A 23,478-nucleotide genomic window follows, 5' to 3' on the forward strand; every position below is an offset into this window, starting at 1 on the left:
TAGATATTATCATAATAATTTTAAGTACTTTAAAAATTATCAATTTTCAGGGACCTAAAGGCGAAAAGGGAGATCATGGCGCACCAGGAAAAATTGGACAAATTGGAAAACTGGGTCCTCCAGGGAAAAGAGGACCTAGTGGACCAAAAGGAAATAAAGGAACGATAGGTCCACGAGGACCTGCGGTAATATGAATCAATAACACAAATAAAATAAATATTATATTGACAAGATCAAATAAAAAAATTTAGAAAAATATACATACATACATACATAAACTCACGCCTATTTCCCACCGGAGAAAGCAGAGATTATAAAATTCCATTTACTTCGATCCTGACACACTTCTCTTGCTTCCTATAAAAAATATAATATGAAATATTTTTAAAGCTTTTTAAACAATTATTTATTTTATTTCAAAGCCCTTGTCAACTTTGCATTCCCTTTTTTACCAATTTTTTTTATTCACTTTATAGGGGCCAGTGGGCAAAAATGGTGAAAAGGGACCGAAAGGTGAAAAGGGAGACGGCCTTAGTTTACTTGATTTGCAAAAGGTAATTTTGATTAAAACGCGTCGCTGACTTTGCTAACTGACGTATCTGTATTTCTTTGCTAAATTATGATTTGTGTCGATTTATTATTTCATATTAGTACTCCCAGGCGACCGACCTTCTGAGAAGAGGTTCCCACCAAACTGGAAACCCTCAGGCCTGGTGTTTTAATTTTTTGCACCATGTGAGCCTTTAGCGCTCCCCATTTGTCCTGTCCTACAATAAGAGTTTTTACGAAAAGGCGCCGCGCCACGAATTTCTGTATGAACGCGTGCACACAAACTCGAATGCAACGAAAATCCCCCGAAACATCCTCAGCGCTTGAAACTTGAAATGTTTTCTTATTAACACATTATGACATTCCTCCAGGTAAAAGGAGAAAAAGGTGACAGAGGCCAAGACGGGAAACCCGGCGTGGCGGGTGTACAGGGTCCACCTGGGCAATGCCCAGCAACTTGTGAGACCCACGGTGGTGCACCTGGACCCCCAGGTCCACCAGGGCCCCCAGGCCTCACTGTAACTGGGCCCAAAGGAGAGCCCGGTGGAATCATTTCAGAGAAAACTTATTACGCTTTTACGGATGGTTAGTATAAGCCTTTATATTACAAATATGGCGTAATATGTAATAGGAAGGCCGGCTGAAGTACGCACAAGCACACCTCGGACACTTCATGTAAACAACCTCTTTTCTCACAGACACCACACATTGACGTTATCATACTCGCGCATCAGTGTGTGTGACGTCTGACTCCATACGATTCAAGTCTAAACTAGCAATCGTTAAAAGAATGTATCAATATCGTTAATTTATTTTGTGTCTTCTACTAACAATAGGTTAAGACTGCATTTTTTACTAACAACTATGGATTGTAAATCTGAAAATAAATGATTATTATTATTATTATTAAACTATGTTCGAGGGGTGGTGAGGTGAACTAGCTCAGCCGCTGGTGAAGAGCGGAGAGTTGCCGTTCTATATGAAGTATTATTCCTTATTCTATGGCACAAGACTGTGAAAAATGGAATAAAAATTAGATCTTGTAGATTTAACTAATAGCCCAATTAATATCTCTACATTTTTGATAGCATACTTGCGGCAATGCTATGGTTGCTGGAGATCATCATCATCTTCCTAGCATTATCCTGTTTTTCACGGGGTTCGCTTACCCAACCTGAAAATTTGACAGGTCCTGTTTTTTACAGAAGCGACTGCTTGTCTGACCTTCTAACTCGCGAAGGGAAAACATGCCTCATACAGGTTAGGAAACATATCTCCGAAAAAGCATTTCTCGGGAATGTGGGTTCCCTCACGATGTTTTCCTTCACCGCTGAGCACGTGATAATCATTTATGGTCCAAACATGAATTCGGAAACAAATTCGACAATCATTGGGTTACTTGGGTGGCTGGATATGATGAGATGTGATAGTGTTAGGCTGCCAACAATTGCCAAGAGTTGTCTCAAAAGCTTTTTTTTTTTGCAGGTAACCCAAATGACGAAGACGACGTTCACACGGCAATGACTCTTATTGCACGAACAAAAAGGGCTCTTATAAAGGTACCACTTATACATTATCAAAATATCTATCTTAGGATTTCGCCAACAACAGTAGCTGCAAGTTATCTATGATGACTTGTGGCTCTGTTTACTCCATAAAGGATTACGGGCGTGAGCTGGATTTATTTTTCTTAAAAAGCATTGTGTTTGTAAATAACAATCGACTATTAAGGTAGGTAATACGACACATAATATTACAGAGATTACCCTAAGACAAACATTCACTTTATAACATACTTAACATAAATTGATTTTATGTAATTTTGCTCAATTTATGTACGCAGGTACCCAAATAAAACGCAGATGCAAATAAACGAGATAATTCGGCTATGAATAATATTCATAATGGAATCGATAACAATAAAGCCGAGTTTTTCCTTTTTGCAGCGAACATCGAGCACACCTCTGGGAACGCTAGCTTACGTATTGCATGAAAAAATGTTGCTGTTAAGAGTCGAACATGGATGGCAATATGTTGTGGTGAGTTGTTTGCTATCGTAACGTTGTATTTACTTTAAGGTCGGTCGAACCTACGGCATGAGCTTCATCAGCTCATTCCACCAAGTCCATTCCATCTGAGGTCATCCAGACGTACGGCGGGTTACCATCCTTACTTGGTTGACATACCACTAATCCGCGCCAAGCGCTTCGCTTCATCTTTCATAATGCGCACAACCAAGGAATGGAATGGGCTGCCGCCGTCGGTGTTTCCTGTATCTTATAACCTGGGGTCCTTTAAATCACGGGTGAATAGGCATTTTCTGGGTAAGCTTGTTCCTACGTCGATCTCTTCTCCTCGTGGAAAAATGAAGTCTTTCAATTGTAGCATCATCATATAAAACATACATTGCCGGCAAAGTGGCTGTGGAATTTGAGAAGCAGTAGAGCTATCGTAGACATCTGTTTGCAGGAGTAATAATAAAAGAGATTGGAGTTGTTCCGGCGACAGCGACACTCATACAAAATGCGCGTTAGGGCTTTTCGAACCTTTCATCCCTTCGTGGTCGAACTAACCTTTAATTTCAATATTTGCAGATGGGTTCTTTAGTAGAAACTAGAGAGCCTTACACCACTACAACTCTGCACCCAGTACCAAGTCGCTTAGTAACATCTACAGAGCGTCCCAGGCCTGCTCATCCTAAACTTCCGTCAGAAAGGTCGCACGTAAGTATATGATTGTCAAAAAAAAATGTGATCCCCTGTTGCGGGGGGTCGTTAACATGTTAATGGACAGTTATATACCATGTTTTGACACAAGAAGTGTTTTGTGTATAAGCGGATGACACGAAAGGCTATATATAATAGCTGTTGACAGCTATAGCATCGGTGACATTTTTCACAGTAATATGCCTGTGTTATTAGACAGTGTTAACCGTTCTGTTGTTACTGCAAAATTTAAAACATCGTGCATGGCAGTTCTGTTAGATTTAGTACGTTAATTACGGCGGTTATGACCTTTCTGGTCATCAACGTGTTAAGGAGTGGCTACTATATATTTAACCAAGTATAAATTATTTATTCATAAGTTTCAGCCCACTGTCACAAAAGCTCTGGTTGAGCAATACCTCAGTTTTTGTTGAAATTGGTTTCTATTATACACTAGGTATATTTATAAGAACTTGATCGAACTACTATTCTAATAAATATGAATCCGTTCATCTGTTACCAACAGATTTTCTATGGATATATCTACCTTTGGAAATGTACCAAGATCTTCCAATACTTTTTACACGTGTCATTTCCGAATGTTTGCTCAATAGTTGGTAGATAAGTAGATAAAAGCTTTATTTAGGTTCAAGACGTTTTGCTCGTGTCATACTTAGAATTTTTGGCGCGACAAGTTAGTTTTCACATGAAGTTGCGTCGTACCGTACCATTTCATTGATAAAAACAATTGAATAAACATTTTACCTATTATACTACTACTGCTACGGTGGATAATTTTAAACTCATTTTTCAGATTCGATTGGCTGCTCTAAATGAGCCTTATTCAGGTAAAATGTACTCTTTCAACAATCGCACGGGAAGAAACGCTGCAAACTACGCATGCCATCGAGAATCGTGGAACTATGGCTTTGATGGCAACTTTGTAGCCTTCTTGGCTAATAAGTAAGTGGTCTGTGTTTTCAATGGTACTCTTATATTTTGATTAAGTGATCAGTTTTCGAGCAATCAATTTGTAGGTTGTGTCTCGCTGTGAAAATAACAGATAATAATTATTTATTATACAGAGGTAGGTATTTTGTTTTGGTGTTTGAAAGCTAGGGGTTATGAACGTGACTTTTTTGCTTTTGCTTCACTTCTTTTTTCATTATAATTTCACTTTTCCTCGAATGAACAGGTATTTAATAAGTAACCGTGTACCGCCTAAAGCCTTATCTACATATTTACCACATTTTTTTTTAAAAAAAAAGGCCATCTACAACTCTAGTATATTCAAGTAAATGATTCAAGTATACGTAGATAATTAAGCTACCATGAAACATTACGTAACTGTATATTGCCTATGGAAAATACAGTAATTCCGACCAGCATCATAACTTTTTTTTGTTAATTGTTATTTTGTGTAAGTTTAAGTCTATTCAAGTAAATGATTCAAGTATACGTAGATAATTTAGTTACAATGAAACATTACGTAACTGTACATTGCCTATACTACTGTGTGTATGCGGATAAACGCTGGATGCGGACAGCAGAGGATCGGTCATTCTGGCGAGTCTAAGAGGAGGGCTATGTCCAGCAGTAGACGATTTCCGTCTAATGATGACGATGAAGACTGTGTATGGTATTCTTGTATAATAATAATTAAATAATTTATTTCTTTCTTTATTTGTCACTTGTGTCTTCGCGACTAATTCGCAGTTGTTCGTTTTTCCCATTTTAGGGTAGAAGACCTGAGGTATTTAGTAAAGGTGAAACGCGACAGGGAACTACCAGTGGTGAACCTCCACGGAGAAATGTTGTTCAAGACATGGACAGAAATGTTCAATGGAACCGGAGCCTTGTTCCCGACGTCAGCGAACATTTACAGCTTTAGCAGGAAAAACGTTTTCATTGATCCTACATGGTGAGTTTTTTCTTATTTTTTTTTTCTTTTTAAAAAGGTTAGTAGGGCAAATAGACTTAAGAATTTATTATACTCTAATGAAGATGCGAACAATCTTTGCACACGTTTAAAAACCCTCATTGGTTTTTCATTTCTTCTCCTCAGACATAACACCTTGCGAAATGACGTAAATTCAAAAATGTTACATTGACCTTCAACAAGTTTATCCATGATAATTACGTTGAATAAATGATTCTGATTTCTGATATGGAATTGTATTTGCTTCGATCCTGACATACTTCCCTTGCGTCCTCCACATCTGACGATCAGTGCGATATATTCTAAACCGGCGTGCGTATATGACACGATTGATGAAAAGAACATAATATAAAAGTGCATTATCCCACTAATGGGCACAGATTTCCCCTAAATCCGGGACCAACGGCTTGGTGTGCCTTCCGAAGCGTAGAATAATAATTAGTTCAATCAGGGGTATAATAAATAAAAAGTTAATTACGACAAACTACTTAGTCTCAGAATAGTTTATAGGCGTACTATCCTTGATACTTAATGACCTCCGTGGTCCAGTGGTTGAGCGTTGGGATAACGAGCCGGAAGTCCTAGGTTCGAATCCCGGTGGGGACATATCACAAAAATTACTTTGTGGTCCCTAGTTTGGTTAGGACATTACAGGCTGATCAGGTGATCAGCCTTATTGGCTGATCAGGTGATTATCCGAAAATAAGATGATCCGTGCTTCGGAAGGCACGTTTAGCCGTTGGTCCCGGTTACTACTTATGTTAGGGGCCTTTAGGGGCTTAATAGTAACCCTGACACCAGGGTTGATGAGGTTGGTACTCCACCCCACAACCTACACGATAGAAGAAGACTATCCTTGATAGTGTTAAACGCTAACTCTTATGTAATTTTTACATAGAGGTGACATTAGTTGGTTAGAAAATTAGACTCCCGTATCCAATTAAATAAATATCCTTAACACGTTGACCGCCATGACAGACACAATGTTTGCGACGATTTACTTTCCCCTGGGGCCACACCAAAAATGTGAGAATTGTCAAAAAGTCGTAGACTATTTTTGTGAATACTGTCTGAAAATAACTAAAAAACCTCCTTTCGTGTGGGTTGTGAGGTGAATCAGGGTTATTATTGAGTCGCCAAATTCCCCTGACATGGCCTATGTTAGAAGAGACGGTATCCGTCGCGACTCACTCAGCTAAACCATGATTTTTAGTCCAGCGTTCAACGTGTTAGTATGTCATGTGTTTAACTTTCAGGCATCAGAAGGCTGTTTGGCATGGAGGTAATGCTTTTGGAGTACGTACGCCAAAAGCTTTCTGTGAGGAGTGGGAGTCCGATAATCCTGAGTATTACGGAGTGGCGTCCCCACTGAGGGACAGTAGACTTCTGGGGCAAGAATTGTAAGTAAACAGTCTCTCACTATACTCTCTCTCTTTAAGAGCTACGCTCTTGTTGGTGGAGTGATCGTCGCCGTTCTACACGCCCTATCTGTGGAGTAATGAAGGCGATTACTCCACCGACTCACTATACATACGTGCGCAATGCAAACTGTCAAATAGCAATATTGCTATCTTAGATGAATTGCTTCGATGTGGCCATTTTAACCCCCTAATTAATAATAATAAAACCTAAGATCTGGAGGTCCGGGTTCGATTCCCGACGGGGACATTGTCGAAATCACTTTGTGAGACTGTCCTTTGTTTGGTAAGGACTTTTCAGGCTTGAATCACCTGATTGACCGAAAAAGTAAGATGATTCCGTGGTTCGGAGGGCACGTTAAGCCGTTGGTCCCGGCTATTAGCCGTAAAAACACCTCCACCAACCCGCAGTGGAGCAGCGTGGTGGAGTATGCTCCATACCCCCTCCGGTTGATTGAGGGGAGGCCTGTGCCCAGCAGTGGGACTTATATAGGCTGTTTATGTAATCATTTTTTTGTGTTTCAGGTATCCCTGTGATAGTAAGCTAATAGTTTTATGTGTAGAAGCCACGGCGACAAGAAAACGCCCAAAGCACGTATCGTAAGTTTTTTCATACAAATTATAATTATCTAACGCTCCATTTGTCCGACCAAGTTATTAATAAAAAAAAAACAGCTCGAACCTGCGCCCGTACTCCGTGTTGGAGCGGACAGAAACGCAGCGAGGTTGTATATTTAGATTGTTTCTAACATGATGGACCATCATAACCGGGTGAGAGCCTTCAGCGCTCCCCATTCGTCCGGGCAAGTAGTTAATGCCATCTGCGGCAAATCTACGTCACATCAAAATAAAATAAAAATAAAGGACCATCATAATTGCCTACTTGACAGTTTTCGGTTAAGTATTTAAAAAAATACAAACGGTTATTTTATACCCCTTAAAGTTTTTATTTTCTCGAAAAAGCTTTATATAATAGAAAAAAATATATTTTTTATAATTAAAAAATTAAAACAGATTGTCAATCATCCATTCCTTTCCTTTTCGGCGGATAAGATAATGGCAGGCATAACTTAAAATAAACTTAGGAGGAGTTTGCAGGAATCGGGGCCAATACATATTTATTTTATTTCAGATCCAGATCACGTGAACATTATAATCCTATCCTACGTGAAAACGGTATACCTAGTTTATAGCAAAACTAACTGCGTTAATATTGTATTAGATAAATAGTTTATTTGGAGAATATGAAAGATTGTATAGATGTTGAAAAAAAAATAATTTTTTTAATTGAAAGTTTGAGTGAATAAAGTAAACATCATGACTTAATTACAATAAACCTTTTAAAGCTTTTTTTAATTGTTTTTTTAAAGCAACTTCTTGTATTGCTTTGTTACGTTGAAGTCTTTGTTCTTATAATGTGTAATAAAGATTTAAAACTTCGGAATGGGAACTAAGAAGCTCTATTATAATAATAATAATAATAAACACGTACGCCTAAAAGTCCAGGACTACGTAGGCTCGAGATATGGAAACGACATACAAATAATAATAATAATAATGATTTCTTTATTCAGATAAAAAGGCTACCCACACATTGGAGAAATAAAAGCATAATTTTATATAGCTTCGATATTATCATTTTCTACGTTACCTACTGAAAAGTCTCACAAAACCACGTGTTAGCAACTCCAGAAATTCGAGGTCATTCTATCTATCTACTCAGTCTGTGTCGTTGGACACTGCTGGGTATGGTCCTCCTCTCTTTCACGCGATCCTTTCCGGTCCTGTGCAAGTCTCATCCATTGCTTTCCGGCGTACCTCTCAATGTCATCCAACCATAGGGCTGGTGGTCTGCCTCGATATCGCATATTATCCCTTAGCCACCATTCAGTAACAGGACTCGGAATTAGGTTTTTTTTTAATAATTTCTCATTTTCTTTAATCTAATTCACCCTGCAGTGGATGGACACACATTTTGTGACACAAATTACAACTGGAAACCTATTTTCCAGCTTATTAGCTTTCGTTTCATTTTTAGACACCTATTTTTTTGTATTAATAGTCATAAATTAATCTATTATTTAATTATTAAACTACATAAGAATATATACTTTACGAATATGCCATATTTTTCTTACCAGCGCTTCTTTTTCAGTGCGGGATCTTTCGGTGTCGTTTTTTTGTTCCAGCCAGTATTTTATCAGGTGGCTGAAATACGAAAAAAAAAACATTCAGTCGCCATTCTGACGTCATAGTAGCACATTTTTCATTTCTGTGTGTACCACGAAATTTAGAAAAGAGGTTGGAAGGGTCAAGCTATTGAGCGCTAAACGCGCGCCGTACAAGTATAAGCAACTAATCTATACTTCAACTTTGCCCTCCAATCATTCGCTAACTTTAAGACGCACGAAGCTTCACGGTAGTGTTAGGTTTTCTGTAATTTTGTGCGAATTTGTGTTGCCTTCATATGGCAACACTAGGAGAAAGGGTATAAAAAGGCGTGTTTGTCTTTCATTGGGGTTCTTTTGATTCGAGCACGCATCGAAGGCAGACGTACCATTTTGAACACGTGTACACTTGTGTTTGAGCACGCGTGCGTTTTGGAAATTTAGAGTAAGTAACCAATATACTTATTATTTATTATTTCAATGGTTGTTTTATTTATAGAGCATGTACCTGAGGCAGCTTTCTGTATATCCAGGTATCCGTATGTTAGTTAATGATCATGTTACCGTGGTATTACTACATTTCAGAAGTGGGATCGTATCCATATGTGTTAATTAGGATACACCGTTTTTGAGATATTTTACTTTGGAAATATATCCAAAATATTATAGGGTTATCTGAAGAATATTTACATGTTCCAATGTTTTCGAGTTCCAGATTATGCCTCTTGAAGACGAGATCGTTCCACGAAGACGACTGACGAGCCGAGACGAGCCGAGCCGAGCCGAGCCGAGCTGAGCCGATACAAGCCGGGAGCGCAGCCGAGCCGAGCCGATACAAGCCGGGAGCACAGCCGGAGAGAGAGCCGGGAGTGCAGCCGGAGAGAGACGTCGCTTCACGCATCGGCACAACGAGCGACACAGCCAACGACGTCGCGGCGAAGGGCAGGAGGTGCGACGTTCGTCGGCAGCTAAGGGAATAGAAAGGTCAGATAGCCCTACATTTTCATCTAAAGATGTTCTTAATATTGTTGAATCATTAGTTAACTTAAGATCTTAACCAAATCCGACAGCAGTCGCCACATCACATCCTTCCAGTAGTATTATGAACCATGTTACCCGAATTTGGACCCTCATCGAAAAGTCAAAAGATTGATACTTGGTTAAAGAAAGTTAATGAGTGTGCCACTGTTTACGGATGGGATGAGAACAACCGTTATCCACTTCGCAATGCAGAAACTGCAGGAGTTGGCCAAAGTTTGGTATGAAAGCTTCAATTCTATTTTGTACAGCTGGGCAGAATGGCAGCAAAAGTGGTTAGACGCATTTCCTTTTGAACATGATTATGGCCAATCCCTGGAGGATACGCTTAGGCGAAAGAGTAGGTTTGGTGAACCGCTAGAGGTTTATTATTATGAAGAATTAGCCATCGTGAACCGGTGTGACATCGAAGGGAAACGAGCCGTGGACTGCATTATCCACGGATTAAGTGACAAGACAATTAGATCCAGCGATAAGCGTTACGATGTACGCAGCCTGATCAACTCCATTTTCTGATGAGTAATAAGGAGAACCAACCGCCGCCCGATCGCTTTCATTTTAATAAAACAAAGTAGTCGACTGAATCCACAGCGGGAAGTAATAATGACAATAGGGATAAATCAGTTAAGACTTCAAAAAAAAATTCAAGTTACAAATTATTTTGTTTTAACTGTAGGGAAAAAGGTTACCCGTATCTTAAATGCCCCAAACCTCTGGTCCAATGTACAGGATGTCGTAGGTTCGGTCATAAAATGGAAACTTGCAGAGTCCCTTTTTTTTTGAAAACCGTGATAATCTAGGTAACATTCCTAAAATCATGCGCATACTTACCTCTAAGTCGGGCTCAAAATATTTCAATACAGTTAGGGTAAATGACACCTCTATGATATCGTTTATAGATTTCGGTAGCGAAGTTTCGCTCATAAAACAAACAACGACACTGATTTTGGGGTAGACTTGTGATCAACCCCCGACTCCACTAAAAGTTTTGGTAGTGATTTTATTTTGTCCATGGGCAGGACACAGGTTAATTTATGCATCGACGGTGTTAGTGCGGATGTTTTGTGTCACGTGGTTGACAGTAATCTGCTCAATTGTCCGATATTAGTAGGACAGTCCTTCACCGAACAGAAGCAGGTGCTGGTATTCAAGAATGCCAACGAATTGAGGTTTTATTATGATGATGAATTCCCTTTTGCTAACGGTGGTAGTGGTGATACTGCGAATGTAAAGGTCGTCTCCGCTTCATGCGCAAGATTGAGTGGAGAGGCGATTATCAGAGCTCGTACTGATGTTGTGATTAATTGATATGTTAGGCTTGGCGGAAGAGTCGTGGGGAAGCCAAAACGAGAATTCACGATAGCCGGCGGGTTATACAAAGTAGAGGAAGGTCAGCTCTTTGTTCATATTACCCCATTGTCAGCTTTTGTTATATTGATGAAGGTGATATTATAGGTAGATGAAATAGAGTTCAGATTGTCAATCATATTTGTACATCACCCACAGACCTCGTTGGCGAGCATTTAGGTATAGAGCATAAAGATGTTAACTTTAGCAAAAACGCTTGAAGAGCCACATAAACGACGTCTATTTTAACATTTTGAACGAATACAAGCATTGCTTCGCGCAATCATTAGAGGAGTTGGGATGTACAAATATGACTGAAATGAAAATTGAATTGAATATTGAGCGTCCTGTGGTTTACCGGCCTTACATATTGTCGCACAAGGAACGACAACAAGTAAGAGAAATGGTTGGTGAGATGATGAATGCGGGGATTGTACGAGAAATTGTATCGGAATATGCGAGTCCAATTATGTTGGTTCGTAAGAAGGACGGTAAACAAAGGCTCTGTGTTGATTATAGGTTTCTGAATTCAATGACAGTTAAGATAAGGTACCTGATGGCAGTGATTGAAGACGAGATTGCTCGATTAGTGGGGCAGGCCTACTTTATAACCTTGGATCTGGCATCTGGATACTACCAGGTGCCTATTGCAGAAGAATCGAAACCCTTAACTTCCTTTATCACCCCAGACGACCAATATGAATTTAATCGTATGCCGTTTGGGTTGGCTAACGAACCAGCTGTATTTCAAAGGCTGATGAATAAGGTATTGGTTTCCGCTAGGTTCTCAGAAGCTACTGCTTACATCGATGACGTATTAACTTACGAAAAGGATGTAGAAGAGTGTTTGGATAGGTAAGAAAGGGCTTTACAGTTGATAGAAAAGGCAAGCCTAACTCTGAATTTGGCAAAATGTAATTTCTTACAGCAGAATTATTAACTATTTGGGTTATGATATTAGCGCTGCTGGGGTGCGGCCGGCTGATAAAAAGACACAGTCAGTGTTTGATGTTCCTCGTCCCACCAGTCCACATTCCGTCCGCCAATTTCTGGGACTAGTAGGATATTTTCGGAAAATTTATAAGGAATTACGCGTCTTTATCACATCCGTTGAATAATTTGCTCAAGAAGGATGTGGAATGGTGTTGGACTGAGGAACAAGAAGCCGCATTTGTTGATCTCAAAAGTAGTCTGATAGATAGGCCAATCTTAGCCATTTACGACCCGACCGCCGAAACACAGTTGCACACTGACGCCAGTGAAGTGGGCGTCAGTGGAATATTGATGCAGCGACGTAATGGAAACGACACCTACCATCCCGTAGCGTACTATAGTCGCCAGACATCTCCAGAAGAGAAAAGGTTTATAAACTTGAGACTCTTGCTATAGTAAGTTCGCTCAAAAGTTTCGGGTTTATCTTCTGGGTCAGAATTTCAAAATCATGACCGATTGTAGTGCGTTGCGCTCCATGCTTTCCAAACGCGATTTGGTTAGACGTATTGCCCGCTGGTGGCTGTTTTTTGCTTTTTGAATATCGTGCTGGCACGAAAATGTCGCACGTGGACCTTCTATTTCGGAACCCAATTGAGGATCTTAGTTCAATGGAAATTGACGCTGGTCTTTACCCGACGGTTATGTCAATCAATGAGGGGGACAGGTTGTAGACTCTTCAATTAGGTGATAGTGAACTGGGTCGCATTCGGGAATTTCTTACCACTGATATTGATGCAGATGGGTTAAAGTACATAACAGAAAACGAATTCAAATGAGGGCCTATTCCACGTAAACGAAAAGTCGAGGTGCCTTTTCACACCCTGTACATCAATCACCTTGGACCTTTTTGTGCGATCAAAGAGAGGAAAACTCTTACCTATTGGTAGTCGTAGATGCCTTTACGAAATTTAAATTTATCAGGCCAGTCAGAAATACCAAAAACAGTTACAACAACGCGAGAATTAGAAGATATTTTCTATACGTTCAGAAACCCAGATCGAATTATTAGCGACCGCGGTACTTTCTTCACATCGTACGTGTTCAAACGTTTTGCTCGGATAAAGGTATTAGACACGTGTTGAACGCAGTTGCAAGTCCTAGGTCCAATGGACAAGTAGAGCAGTGTAATCGCACGATGTTAGGGTCGTTAACTGCGCAAAATCTTAATTTTGACAAGAACGTCTGGGATGACAAGATAGGTAGAGTCCAATGGGGCATGAACAACACCCGTCGGAAGACAACGGGACGGACTGAGGTAAGGTAATGTTTGGACTTCAGATGGATGCGGAAATTAATCCTATGTTGAACGAAATAGTATGCGAAACGCAAAATTATACTTTATTGTCAGTTCGGGAATCCCTTAAAGATGTAAAAATTGACGATTCAAAGTGTAACAATGTTACCTACTGAATAAACATATTTTTGAGATTGAATTTGTTGGGATTGATGACTACTTCATTTAACAAATCGAATGTCACCCTGGATTCACGTTAATGATGATAAAGAAAGTAGTGATGAAGATGACTGATTGTGTCATTATTATATATAATCAAAAGAAAGTAAGTAGAGGTACTGTTTGTTGGATGAAACTGTAAGATGTGTATTTAGTAATAGCTTGAGAAGGAGGGCTCATAGCTATTTAGTTAAGGTGACTTTCAATTTTGTGAGGAGGGTTCACAATTATTTTAATTATCGTATATAAGAAGGAAGGGTTTGTATACGATAGTTACAAGTGTGAGAAAGAAGGTTCACACTCAATTGCTTTGCAATAGTTCGTGAGAAAGAAGGGTTTGCGAACTATTGCCAACTTGAATAGCTTTATAATATTATGATTATTTTAATTATCGTATATAAGAAGGAAGGGTTTGTATACGATAGTTACAAGTGTGAGAAAGAAGGTTCACACTCAATTGCTTTGCAATAGTTCGTGAGAAAGAAGGGTTTGCGAACTATTGCCAACTTGAATAGCTTCATAATATTATGATTATTTTAATTATCGTATATAAGAAGGAAGGGTTTGTATACGATAGTTACAAGTGTGAGAAAGAAGGTTCACACTCAATTGCTTTGCAATAGTTCGTGAGAAAGAAGGGTTTGCGAACTATTGCCAACTTGAATAGCTTCATAATATTATGATTATTTTAATTATCGTATATAAGAAGGAAGGGTTTGTATACGATAGTTACAAGTGTGAGAAAGAAGGTTCACACTCAATTGCTTTGCAATAGTTCGTGAGAAAGAAAGGTTTGCGAACTATTGCCAACTTGAATAGCTTTGTAATATTATGATTATTTTAATTGTCGTATATAAGAAGGAAAGGTTTGTATACGATAGTTACAAGTGTGAGAAAGAAGGTTCACACTCAATTGCTTTGCAATGGTTCGTGAGAAGGAAGGGTTTGCGAACTATTGACAACTTGAGTAGCTTTATATTATGATTATTTTAATTATCGTATATAAGAAGGAAGGTTTGTATACGATAATTACAAGTGTGAGAAAGAAGGTTCACACTCAATTGCTTTGCAATGGTTCGTGAGAAGGAAGGGTTTGCGAACTATTGACAACTTGAATAGCTTTATATTATGATTAGAAAGAAGAGCTGATGTTTCACCCCGTAAATGTGATTATATGTCGTTGTACTTTTAGATTTTAAGTGAAGCTTTGTAACTGTTCTCGATGAGTGTGGAATCACTTGGCCCGCCGAATGTTAGGTTTGAACATTGGACGTTTTGTCTACGTGCATGAGGACATGCACGACGTCAGGATGGTCGAATGTTAGGTTTTCTGTAATTTTGTGCGAATTTGTGTTGCCTTCATATGGCAACACTAGGAGAAAGGGTATAAAAAGGCGTGTTTGTCTTTCATTGGGGTTCTTTTGATTCGAGCACGCATCGAAGGCAGACGTACCATTTTGAACACGTGTACACTTGTGTTTGAGCACGCGTGCGTTTTGGAAATTTAGAGTAAGTAACCAATATACTTATTATTTATTATTTCAATGGTTGTTTTATTTATAGAGCATGTACCTGAGGCAGCTTTATGTATATCCAGGTATGCGTATGTTAGTTAATGATCATGTTACCGTGGTCTTATTACAGTAGTATAATAATATGAAAAGGCCTTGTGCATTATAAACTGCAAAGCAAAGAATGAAATATCGATGACGAGATCCCGCCTTATCACAGGAAAGCTAAAAAGCTTAGTATGATCGGCTATTTATCAAAAAAGTAATTTTGTATGCAGTATCTTACGAAAAGTCAGGATAAATTACAGCCTATTACATAAAATGTATATAAAAGCGGCTGTGGAATTTGAAAAACAGTAGAGCCATCGTGGTTATCTGTGTCCAGGAGTAATGAGAAAAAGAAAGTGGGGTTGAACCGGCGACGTTGGTTGTCATACTCATACTCATGCGCGTTAGGGACTTTCCAACCTCTTTCAACTATTCCGTGGTCTGTACCCACCTTCCTTATGTTCCAAACTGAAAAAATGTATTCGTACAAGAAAGCTAGTATAAAAGTATTTTATAATAGTGTAAACCGTTTAATTGTTAACATTATCATGTTATTTATTTATTGTCGTGAATCTATTCAGTTTTCAAGTCTTAGATAGTTTTAAGAGTTAAGAGTAGTTAGTTTGTATTCTTAAATACCTAATGCTGGTGCCATAACGCTTTATTATATTTTGTATAAGTATTGTTAAATTCTTAATTTAAGAATAAGTATTTAGAAAATTAAAAAATATGAACTGTGGTTTTGTTTTTATTCTTGTCAGTATAACAGTGGCAACATAATCTGTATTTTTGGTTTTAAAAAAAAATATTATTGTTATCATCTATTGAATGGCGGCAGTGGATCAGTTTGGTGGAATATGCTCCATAATATCATTCGGTTGATTGAGGACAGGACTGTGTCCATCGGGTGGGTGGGACTTATATAGGTTATTTATCTCACGCAGTAGGTACAGTACAGTACAATAAAACATTGTCACAAACTCATTTTATTTTTACTCTTAAAAAAATATAAAATTGAATAAATAAAGTATTTTATATTAATTGACGTTTTTACACGATAAATTTTACATTGTGTCTGGTCGACATCCTGCGTTCCGACATTCGAAAGGTTAAGAGTTGTACAGGGTTGTATATGTCACCGTAAAATTGTAAATAACGTTAGATTATAATCTATCTCGCGAGATTGTGAACTGTCGAAAAATTGTGAAACGTAATATACTGCTTACAATTTAACGTATTATTATTCGTCAGATTATAATCTATCGAAGTAAAACTGTTAAATCACAATCTTACAATTGTCAAATTGTCAACTGTCCGACGGCTGTCCCTGATTGGTCGGCCTTACAGTAGACCGTTCTGTGTCCATAGAGTTAGGAATAAAACACAGGTGTCAATCAAATAAAATAAATGCTCTTCAAGATTGTGAAATCAAGTACGTATTTATTAATTATTTAGTAAGTAATCAATAATTCTGACATCACATGGTAAGAAAAATGTATCAAAATTAAAAAAATCTGAAACGTATCATTCAGTATACTTTTCGTGTGTAAGATAAACATGCTGGCGGCATAGGGGTGGCCCAAGGGCCACCCCCGCCGCACCCTAACCTACTGTTATGCCTTGTAAAAATTATGACAAAACACTATTATTCTAAAAACGAATTATGGATATCTATTTATTAATCCCAAAAATAAGATATACCTAACAAACCAGTATTCCTAGATGTTATTATGGGAAAGTAAAACTATTATGCTAAAAAACGTTATGCAAAAAGGATTATGATAATTAAAATTATGACAAAAATATTTATGCATTTTAAGAGAATCCCAAATTAACATTATGCTCACTCTAATAGTTTTGTAACTCTATGGTATAGCACGCGAGGTGCGTTTCGTATCACAATTTGACGGTTTCACTTCGATAAATTATAATCTACCGAAAAATAATACGTTAAATTGTAAGCAATATGATACGATTCATAATTATTCGACAGTTCACAATCTCGCGAGATTCAAATCGATAGATTATAATCTAATGTTATTTACAATTTTACGGTGACATATATAACTAATATAAAATTTTAATAAAGGCATGATTTTGAGTTGTTTTGAATATAGACGCTAAGCCTTTGCGCTAAGCTCTGCTGTAGCTCAGTCTACAAGTATCTGATTGGCTGTTGTCTGTGACTAACATCACTATGTAGCCGACTTCACTCTGTGCGCTATGACAGAGTCTGGTTAATCGACCAGTCAGTCAATCCCCGACGGCGCATGTGACTGGACGTATCCAGGAACTGCCCACGCTACGACTAGTGTATTTAAATTGTGTTGAGTGTGTGTTGACAAGTGAAATTAACCGGAGTGTTGTGATTTTAAATAAACTCTGTATAATTACTCTGTATTTCTCTTTACTTTATCTCCCGGCGGCCCACAGACCCTTATATCGAACAAGTAGAAATATTCAAGTGTACGAAAAAATTTTTTTACAAGTACCTTCAAAAAACTTACAAAAAGGACTAAAAATAAAAACAAAATAAATCATTAATTGCTTTTGATTTGAATTTGATTTAAAATACGTGAAAGTGCTGAAGTGAGATAAGATTACACACACACACACAAACAGACTATATACGTCCCACTGCTGGGCACAGGTCTCTCCTCAATCAACCGGAGGGGATATGGAGCATACTCCACCACGCTGCTCCACTGCAGGGTGGAGATAAGATTAAATAATATTTAAATATAACGAAAGAGATGGAAGGCTGGCAAATCAAGACTTCATGCTTTTGTAAGTTGTGTTAATCTTTAAAAACGATTATTTTTTTATTCAAAATTAGAAATAAAAAATGACATTTCGCAAGTAAAATATAATACCCTTACAAATAAAAAAGTCTGCTGTTGCTATTAAAACAATAACATTATCTAAAACTATATACTTAACAGAGAAAAATAGACTATACCAAAAAAAACTAATATTACTTATAAAATGTGACTTATATAAGACTACAAACTAATCAATTTAGAATATAAAAAACTGCAGTATGTAAAATAATCCATAATGTCGGTTCTACTTTAAACTGAGCATTGCAATAATCCCCTGTGCACACGCATACGTGGTAGCGCACCCACAAAGATATTCCTCGACTAAAGGGTGTCAATATCGCATTAGGAGAAAAAACACAACCATTAGTTACATTTTTCAATAATAGTTCCAGATTTGCAAATCTTTTCGACGCAAAGCTTTTTCCTTTAGCTGGTGGCGACGCTCGGCAACCTTTTTCGTAATACACAGCTCCTAAGTCAAGGAATCTTTTAAAGCAACCAGTAGTACTGCCGCCACAGGATTTTTTGAATTTCTTTTGCATAAAAACTAACCTTTGGTCTAAATTTTCAAACGCATCGTGACATTTAGACCTTCGGGGAACTTTGGCATCTTCAAGACCACAAGTATAACAATTAGCAGTTTTACCACCACCAGCTGCAGCTCCACCAGCCGCACCTCCACTTCCTCCACCGGCTCCACCTCCGCCTACTCCACTGGCTCCACCTCCTCCACCAGCACCACCTCCACCTCCTCCACCAGCACCACCTCCACCTCCTCCACCAGCACCACCTCCAGCTCCTCCGGTTCCACCGCCACCAGTCCCTCCTCCACCGGTTACACCTGCACCAGCTCCTCCACCACCAGTTCCTCCTCCACCGATTCCACCTGCATCAGTTCCACCTCCACTGGCTCCACCTCCGATCCCGCCGCCGCTAGTGCCACCGCCCTCCGCTGGATTACCTCCTCCGCCAGTTGGATCAGCTCCACCCCCGCTAGTGCCTCCTCCACTCCCACCAAGTCCTCCTCCTCCGCCAGTGTTACTTCCACCTCCCCCAGGATCACCTCCCCCACCAGTTGTATTTGGATCTCCTTGCCTTACACCAGCTACATTAGATGTATCTTTCTCCCCAACCTCACAAAACTCAACATTATTCTGGTCAGTTTCATTATACGTATATTCGCTATCATCTTGGCCACTGGACTCATCTTCTTTTCTAGCCTCAACAACTTCATCTTTGTCCTTATCAACACTATCAGAGGAACTTTTGCCTTCTCTATCGCTACTGGACTCTTTAACCCCATTAGATTCAATATTATCTTCCTCGAATGCAATGGTCTCAGTGTCACTTTCTTCAGTTTCATCAGTCTGACTTGCTTCTTCATCAGTCTCACTAAACTCATTTACAATCTCTCTTACAACTTCAGTGGAATTTCCTTCCTTTTGTAATCCTGATTCGGATTCTTTTTCCGAATCAAGCTCATTTCCCTCCGGTCCATATTCATATATCAAACTGTTTTCAATATTATTTGTTGAGTCACTGTATTCTTGAAACTTATAACTGTTAACTGTGTGCGTTAACTCAGGTTCCTCCGATCCTTCTTCACTAAATGCAGTAACACGGGGTCCTTGACTATTATCATTATAATCACTGAACTGATATAAAACATTTTCAGGCCAACCACCAAAACCATAGGACAAAGGTCGTTGTGTTTTTGTAGCGTCAGACCAGACTTTATGAATATTAACTGGCCATTTTGTTCTACTTTTAAGATCATCGAGTGGCCAATTTCGTTGATAAATATTGAACGGTGTAAGGGCTGACCAACGTTTTTTGTCTAATCCACCAAGTACCGTCGCGTAATATTGAGGATCATTATTTTTATGTCGTCGAGTGGGATTACTTTTTGTTTTCTTTGATCTTGTGGGCCACCTTGGTCTCTTGTATTTCCAGGATCTTGTAGGCCAAAATTTCGTTGATACATTTGTTACAACTTCTGTAGTTTTATAATTATTTGTGGAACTTATTGGTGGGAAAAGGGACCTAAAAATTTCCCAATTAACAGTTTTAAGCGAAGGTGATATTGTCATAGGCCACATTGACCATGTAGGAAAACTTGGCCATTCCTCCCAGATATATTCCACATCTTTTTTACCTTCACCTGGAGACATATTTCTGATCGCTAGTTCTGGTGTTCTAGATGGTCTTGCGAATGGAATGCGGTTTGCAGAATATGTATAACTTGAAATGTAACGCTTATTATGTGTTTGTTTTCCTTGAAAGTTTGGCAAAAAGTTGTTAATAATTGCATATATATTATTTGCTTCAAATGGTATCGTATTTGTCTCCGATATATATATTTTATCTGGCGATAAAAGTTGATCAGATGAACGACTAGACGAGTCAGTAAATTTAGATAAACCAATATCCTCCGGAAACATATTATTATACTTGTTCATTCTATTTGGCATTAAAAGTTGGTTTGGAACACTTGTTATTGTAGAGTTCTGCAGATTATGCTTTTGTTTGCGTGCTATTTGGTTGATTAATTTTGGTTTGCCGGCACGATAATGCCTAGATGAGTAGCATTTTATGAGAATCAAAAAATACATGCTAAAAACAATAGTTAGATTCATTTCCAATTTGTTGTGAATTTTGTTGTTGTTAATGACAGTTTTATGGGATGTCTGTCATTGTCAAAAACCAAAGATTATAATTATATAGTACTTTCAGTGAAAAACTATGATAATTTCCGGTTTTGTGTCATTGATATACAATACGAGTATGTTGCTATGGAGTACATTGATGTATAATATGTTTTGTCTTGATGGAGTATAATATTATTGATTGATGTATATGCATAATGGGAAAATACGTTAATTTAAATACTCACGTGTAAATTGTTATGATGATGTAATACTTCGACAGTCATGCATTTAATTGATACCTTACTATACCTTATTAAAATATAAAGTACAGTCAAAAGAGCGTTTAATAAATAAGCATGCTGGTAATGAGCATGTATACCCGTAGTCTTGTATTTTTTTGCGCTTGCAACGTCGAATTACGCGTTACAAACATAGCGCAAAGCATCCTGTAAAAATGTACCCTTTTTGTAGGGTTGCATAGTCCAAATTTTTAGTTTTTATTTAGTTTTTGACTTACGTTAACTTACTTATTTAAGAAGAAATGAAAACGATCTCAATACACAATACTTTAATTTCCAATCATCAGTAAGAATATTCACAGTAAAAAAAAAAATTTAAAAGGCTACTAATGTAATCTAAAATACCAAAAACTAGGTTCCTACTTTAAAATAAAACAAATTATAAACAAAGAATAAAAATATCAACATAAATAAACAATACGATTGAACATTGGGATGCACAATAACAACGTTACAATTATAAGGACAACCTAAACAGAAGTAAGTAATTAGTATAGAGAAAAAGTTATAGACAATTTTCTACAACATTTTGTATTCATAGTGATCATCAAATTATAAAATAAAACTACTTACTATTACGTAAATTGCTTAGGTATTTTAATTGTGCATCTCTCACGAACTGCTATATTGTGATTAAAGGTCATTTATAATAATTATACGCAGGTGGACAAATAAATCGACTCAAGTTTAGTAGCAGAGTATTCAGAAAAATAACTCACGTCTACACAAATTATTGCTTTTCATAGATTTTGTTTTCCTGATTGATGATACTTTCCCCATTGATGTATAATAATTATGCAATTCCTTCACCTAGCATATTTCGAAATCATTTTTGTTACCTTAATTATTCCCAAGATGACTTATGACATAAGTCATCTTGGGAATACTTATGTATAACATTTAAGTACCTAAATACATATAAGTCATCTCGAGTAATGTTTACAAGAGATGATAAAATGTGATAAAGATGATATTATTGCAAGGAGAATAAAATTGAGTAATTCAGTGAATGGGGCAGTTGTAAGTAGCCAATGTATCACGCAAGATGTGAGGATGGCTGTTCACAATGCAATACTTTTTCCCACGTTGAAGTGCAGTACTTCAAAATTAAGGATTAAGCTTAAGAGTAAACTTTATGTATGAATAAATTAAATGTATAAAATTACAAAGTAGGTACGAATAAATATGGCTATATAAAACATTAAAATAATTAAAAATATATTATACACTTAACTATGAAATGGACAACTACACTTATAAGGGAGAAGGCAAGATATTTAGATAGACCTGTGCCTGTGATTATATCTACATACATGAGAGACTGGTAAAACTTGGTAGTGAATGAACTTGGACAACAACTGAACAGCACCTTAAAATAATGGGATTAGCGCGATGTGGAAAATAATATCAAGTAATAGTTTAGAAAAATATAGTAAATCAGACCAAACGATTCGTGTAATTTTGTTTGCTACCTAATAAGTTCCTAAAATTTGATAAAGGTGGAGTGTGACGCCACCGTAGGGAACGACAAAAGGTCTTTAAAGGCAAGTTTTTGTCCATCTTTTACAAAAAATAACTAATTACGTGTACCTAACTGCATAAACAAACACGGGGTATGTTTATCAGGACACCTAAATAAAGATGTGTAAGTACTACTTTTAATAATCTTCCAACGACTACTTACATAAATGTAAGTAAATTTAGAATATAAAAAACTGCAGTATGTAAAATAATCCATAATGTCGGTTCTACTTTAAACTGAGCATTGCAATAATCCCCTGTGCACACGCATACGTGGTAGCGCACCCACAAAGAAATTCCGCGACCAAACGGAGTCAATATGGCATTAGGAGAAAACACGCAACCATTAGTGACATTTTTTAATAACAGTTCCAGATTTGCAAATCTTTTAGACGCAAAGCTTTTTCCTTCAGCCGGCGGCGACACTCTACAACCTTTTTCATAATATACAGCACCTATGTCAAGGAATCTCTTGAAACAACCAGTAGCACCATCGCTACAAGATTCTTTAAATCTCTTCTGCGTATAAATTACCCTATGATCTAAAGTATCAAATGCATCTTGACATTTAGACCTTAGGGGAAGTCTTTCATCTTCAAGTCCACAAGTATAACAATTAGCTGTTTTTTGTCCACTATTTTCACCTTTATCTCCTCCGTCTTCACCTTTTGCACTGGTCTCAACTGCATCAGTTTTATCTTCATCAGGTTTATCGTCACTGGTTCCATCTTTATTTGTTCTATCTTCACCGGTTCCATCATCATCGGTTCCATCTGCATCGGTTACATTTTCACCAGTTTCATCGTTATCTGATCCATCTTCATTAGTTCCACCTGTGCCGGTTCCATCTGCACCGGTTCCATCTTTACTGGTACCGTCGTCATCGGATCCATTTTTGCTGATTCTACTTGCACTAGTTTCACCTGCACGGGTTTCACTTGCACTAGTTTCATCAGTACCGGTTTCACCTGCACCGGTTTCACCTGCACCGGTTTCACCTGCACCGGTTCCACCTGCAC

General features: G+C 37.9%; 1 protein-coding gene across 5 annotated transcripts in view; it reads left to right on the forward strand.

Annotated features, from left to right (window-relative positions):
* The window catches only part of LOC126372726 (collagen alpha-1(XVIII) chain-like), a 107,882-nt gene extending 99,921 nt beyond the window's left edge, over nt 1-7,961 (forward strand). For all 5 annotated transcript variants that reach the window (XM_050018586.1, XM_050018588.1, XM_050018585.1 and 2 more), the window contains 11 exons: nt 51-185; nt 477-554; nt 921-1,134; nt 2,035-2,108; nt 2,496-2,588; nt 3,144-3,272; nt 4,069-4,217; nt 4,993-5,175; nt 6,450-6,593; nt 7,137-7,211; nt 7,744-7,961. In XM_050018586.1, the coding sequence (XP_049874543.1) occupies nt 51-185; nt 477-554; nt 921-1,134; nt 2,035-2,108; nt 2,496-2,588; nt 3,144-3,272; nt 4,069-4,217; nt 4,993-5,175; nt 6,450-6,593; nt 7,137-7,211; nt 7,744-7,804 (1,335 nt within the window). In that variant the 3' untranslated portion in view covers nt 7,805-7,961. The remainder of the gene's footprint in view (nt 1-50; nt 186-476; nt 555-920; nt 1,135-2,034; nt 2,109-2,495; nt 2,589-3,143; nt 3,273-4,068; nt 4,218-4,992; nt 5,176-6,449; nt 6,594-7,136; nt 7,212-7,743) is intronic.
* Nucleotides 7,962-23,478: the final 15,517 nt, after the last annotated feature.

This window comes from Pectinophora gossypiella, chromosome 14 (genome assembly GCF_024362695.1).
Source record: "Pectinophora gossypiella chromosome 14, ilPecGoss1.1, whole genome shotgun sequence".
NCBI lineage: Eukaryota > Metazoa > Arthropoda > Insecta > Lepidoptera > Gelechiidae > Pectinophora > Pectinophora gossypiella.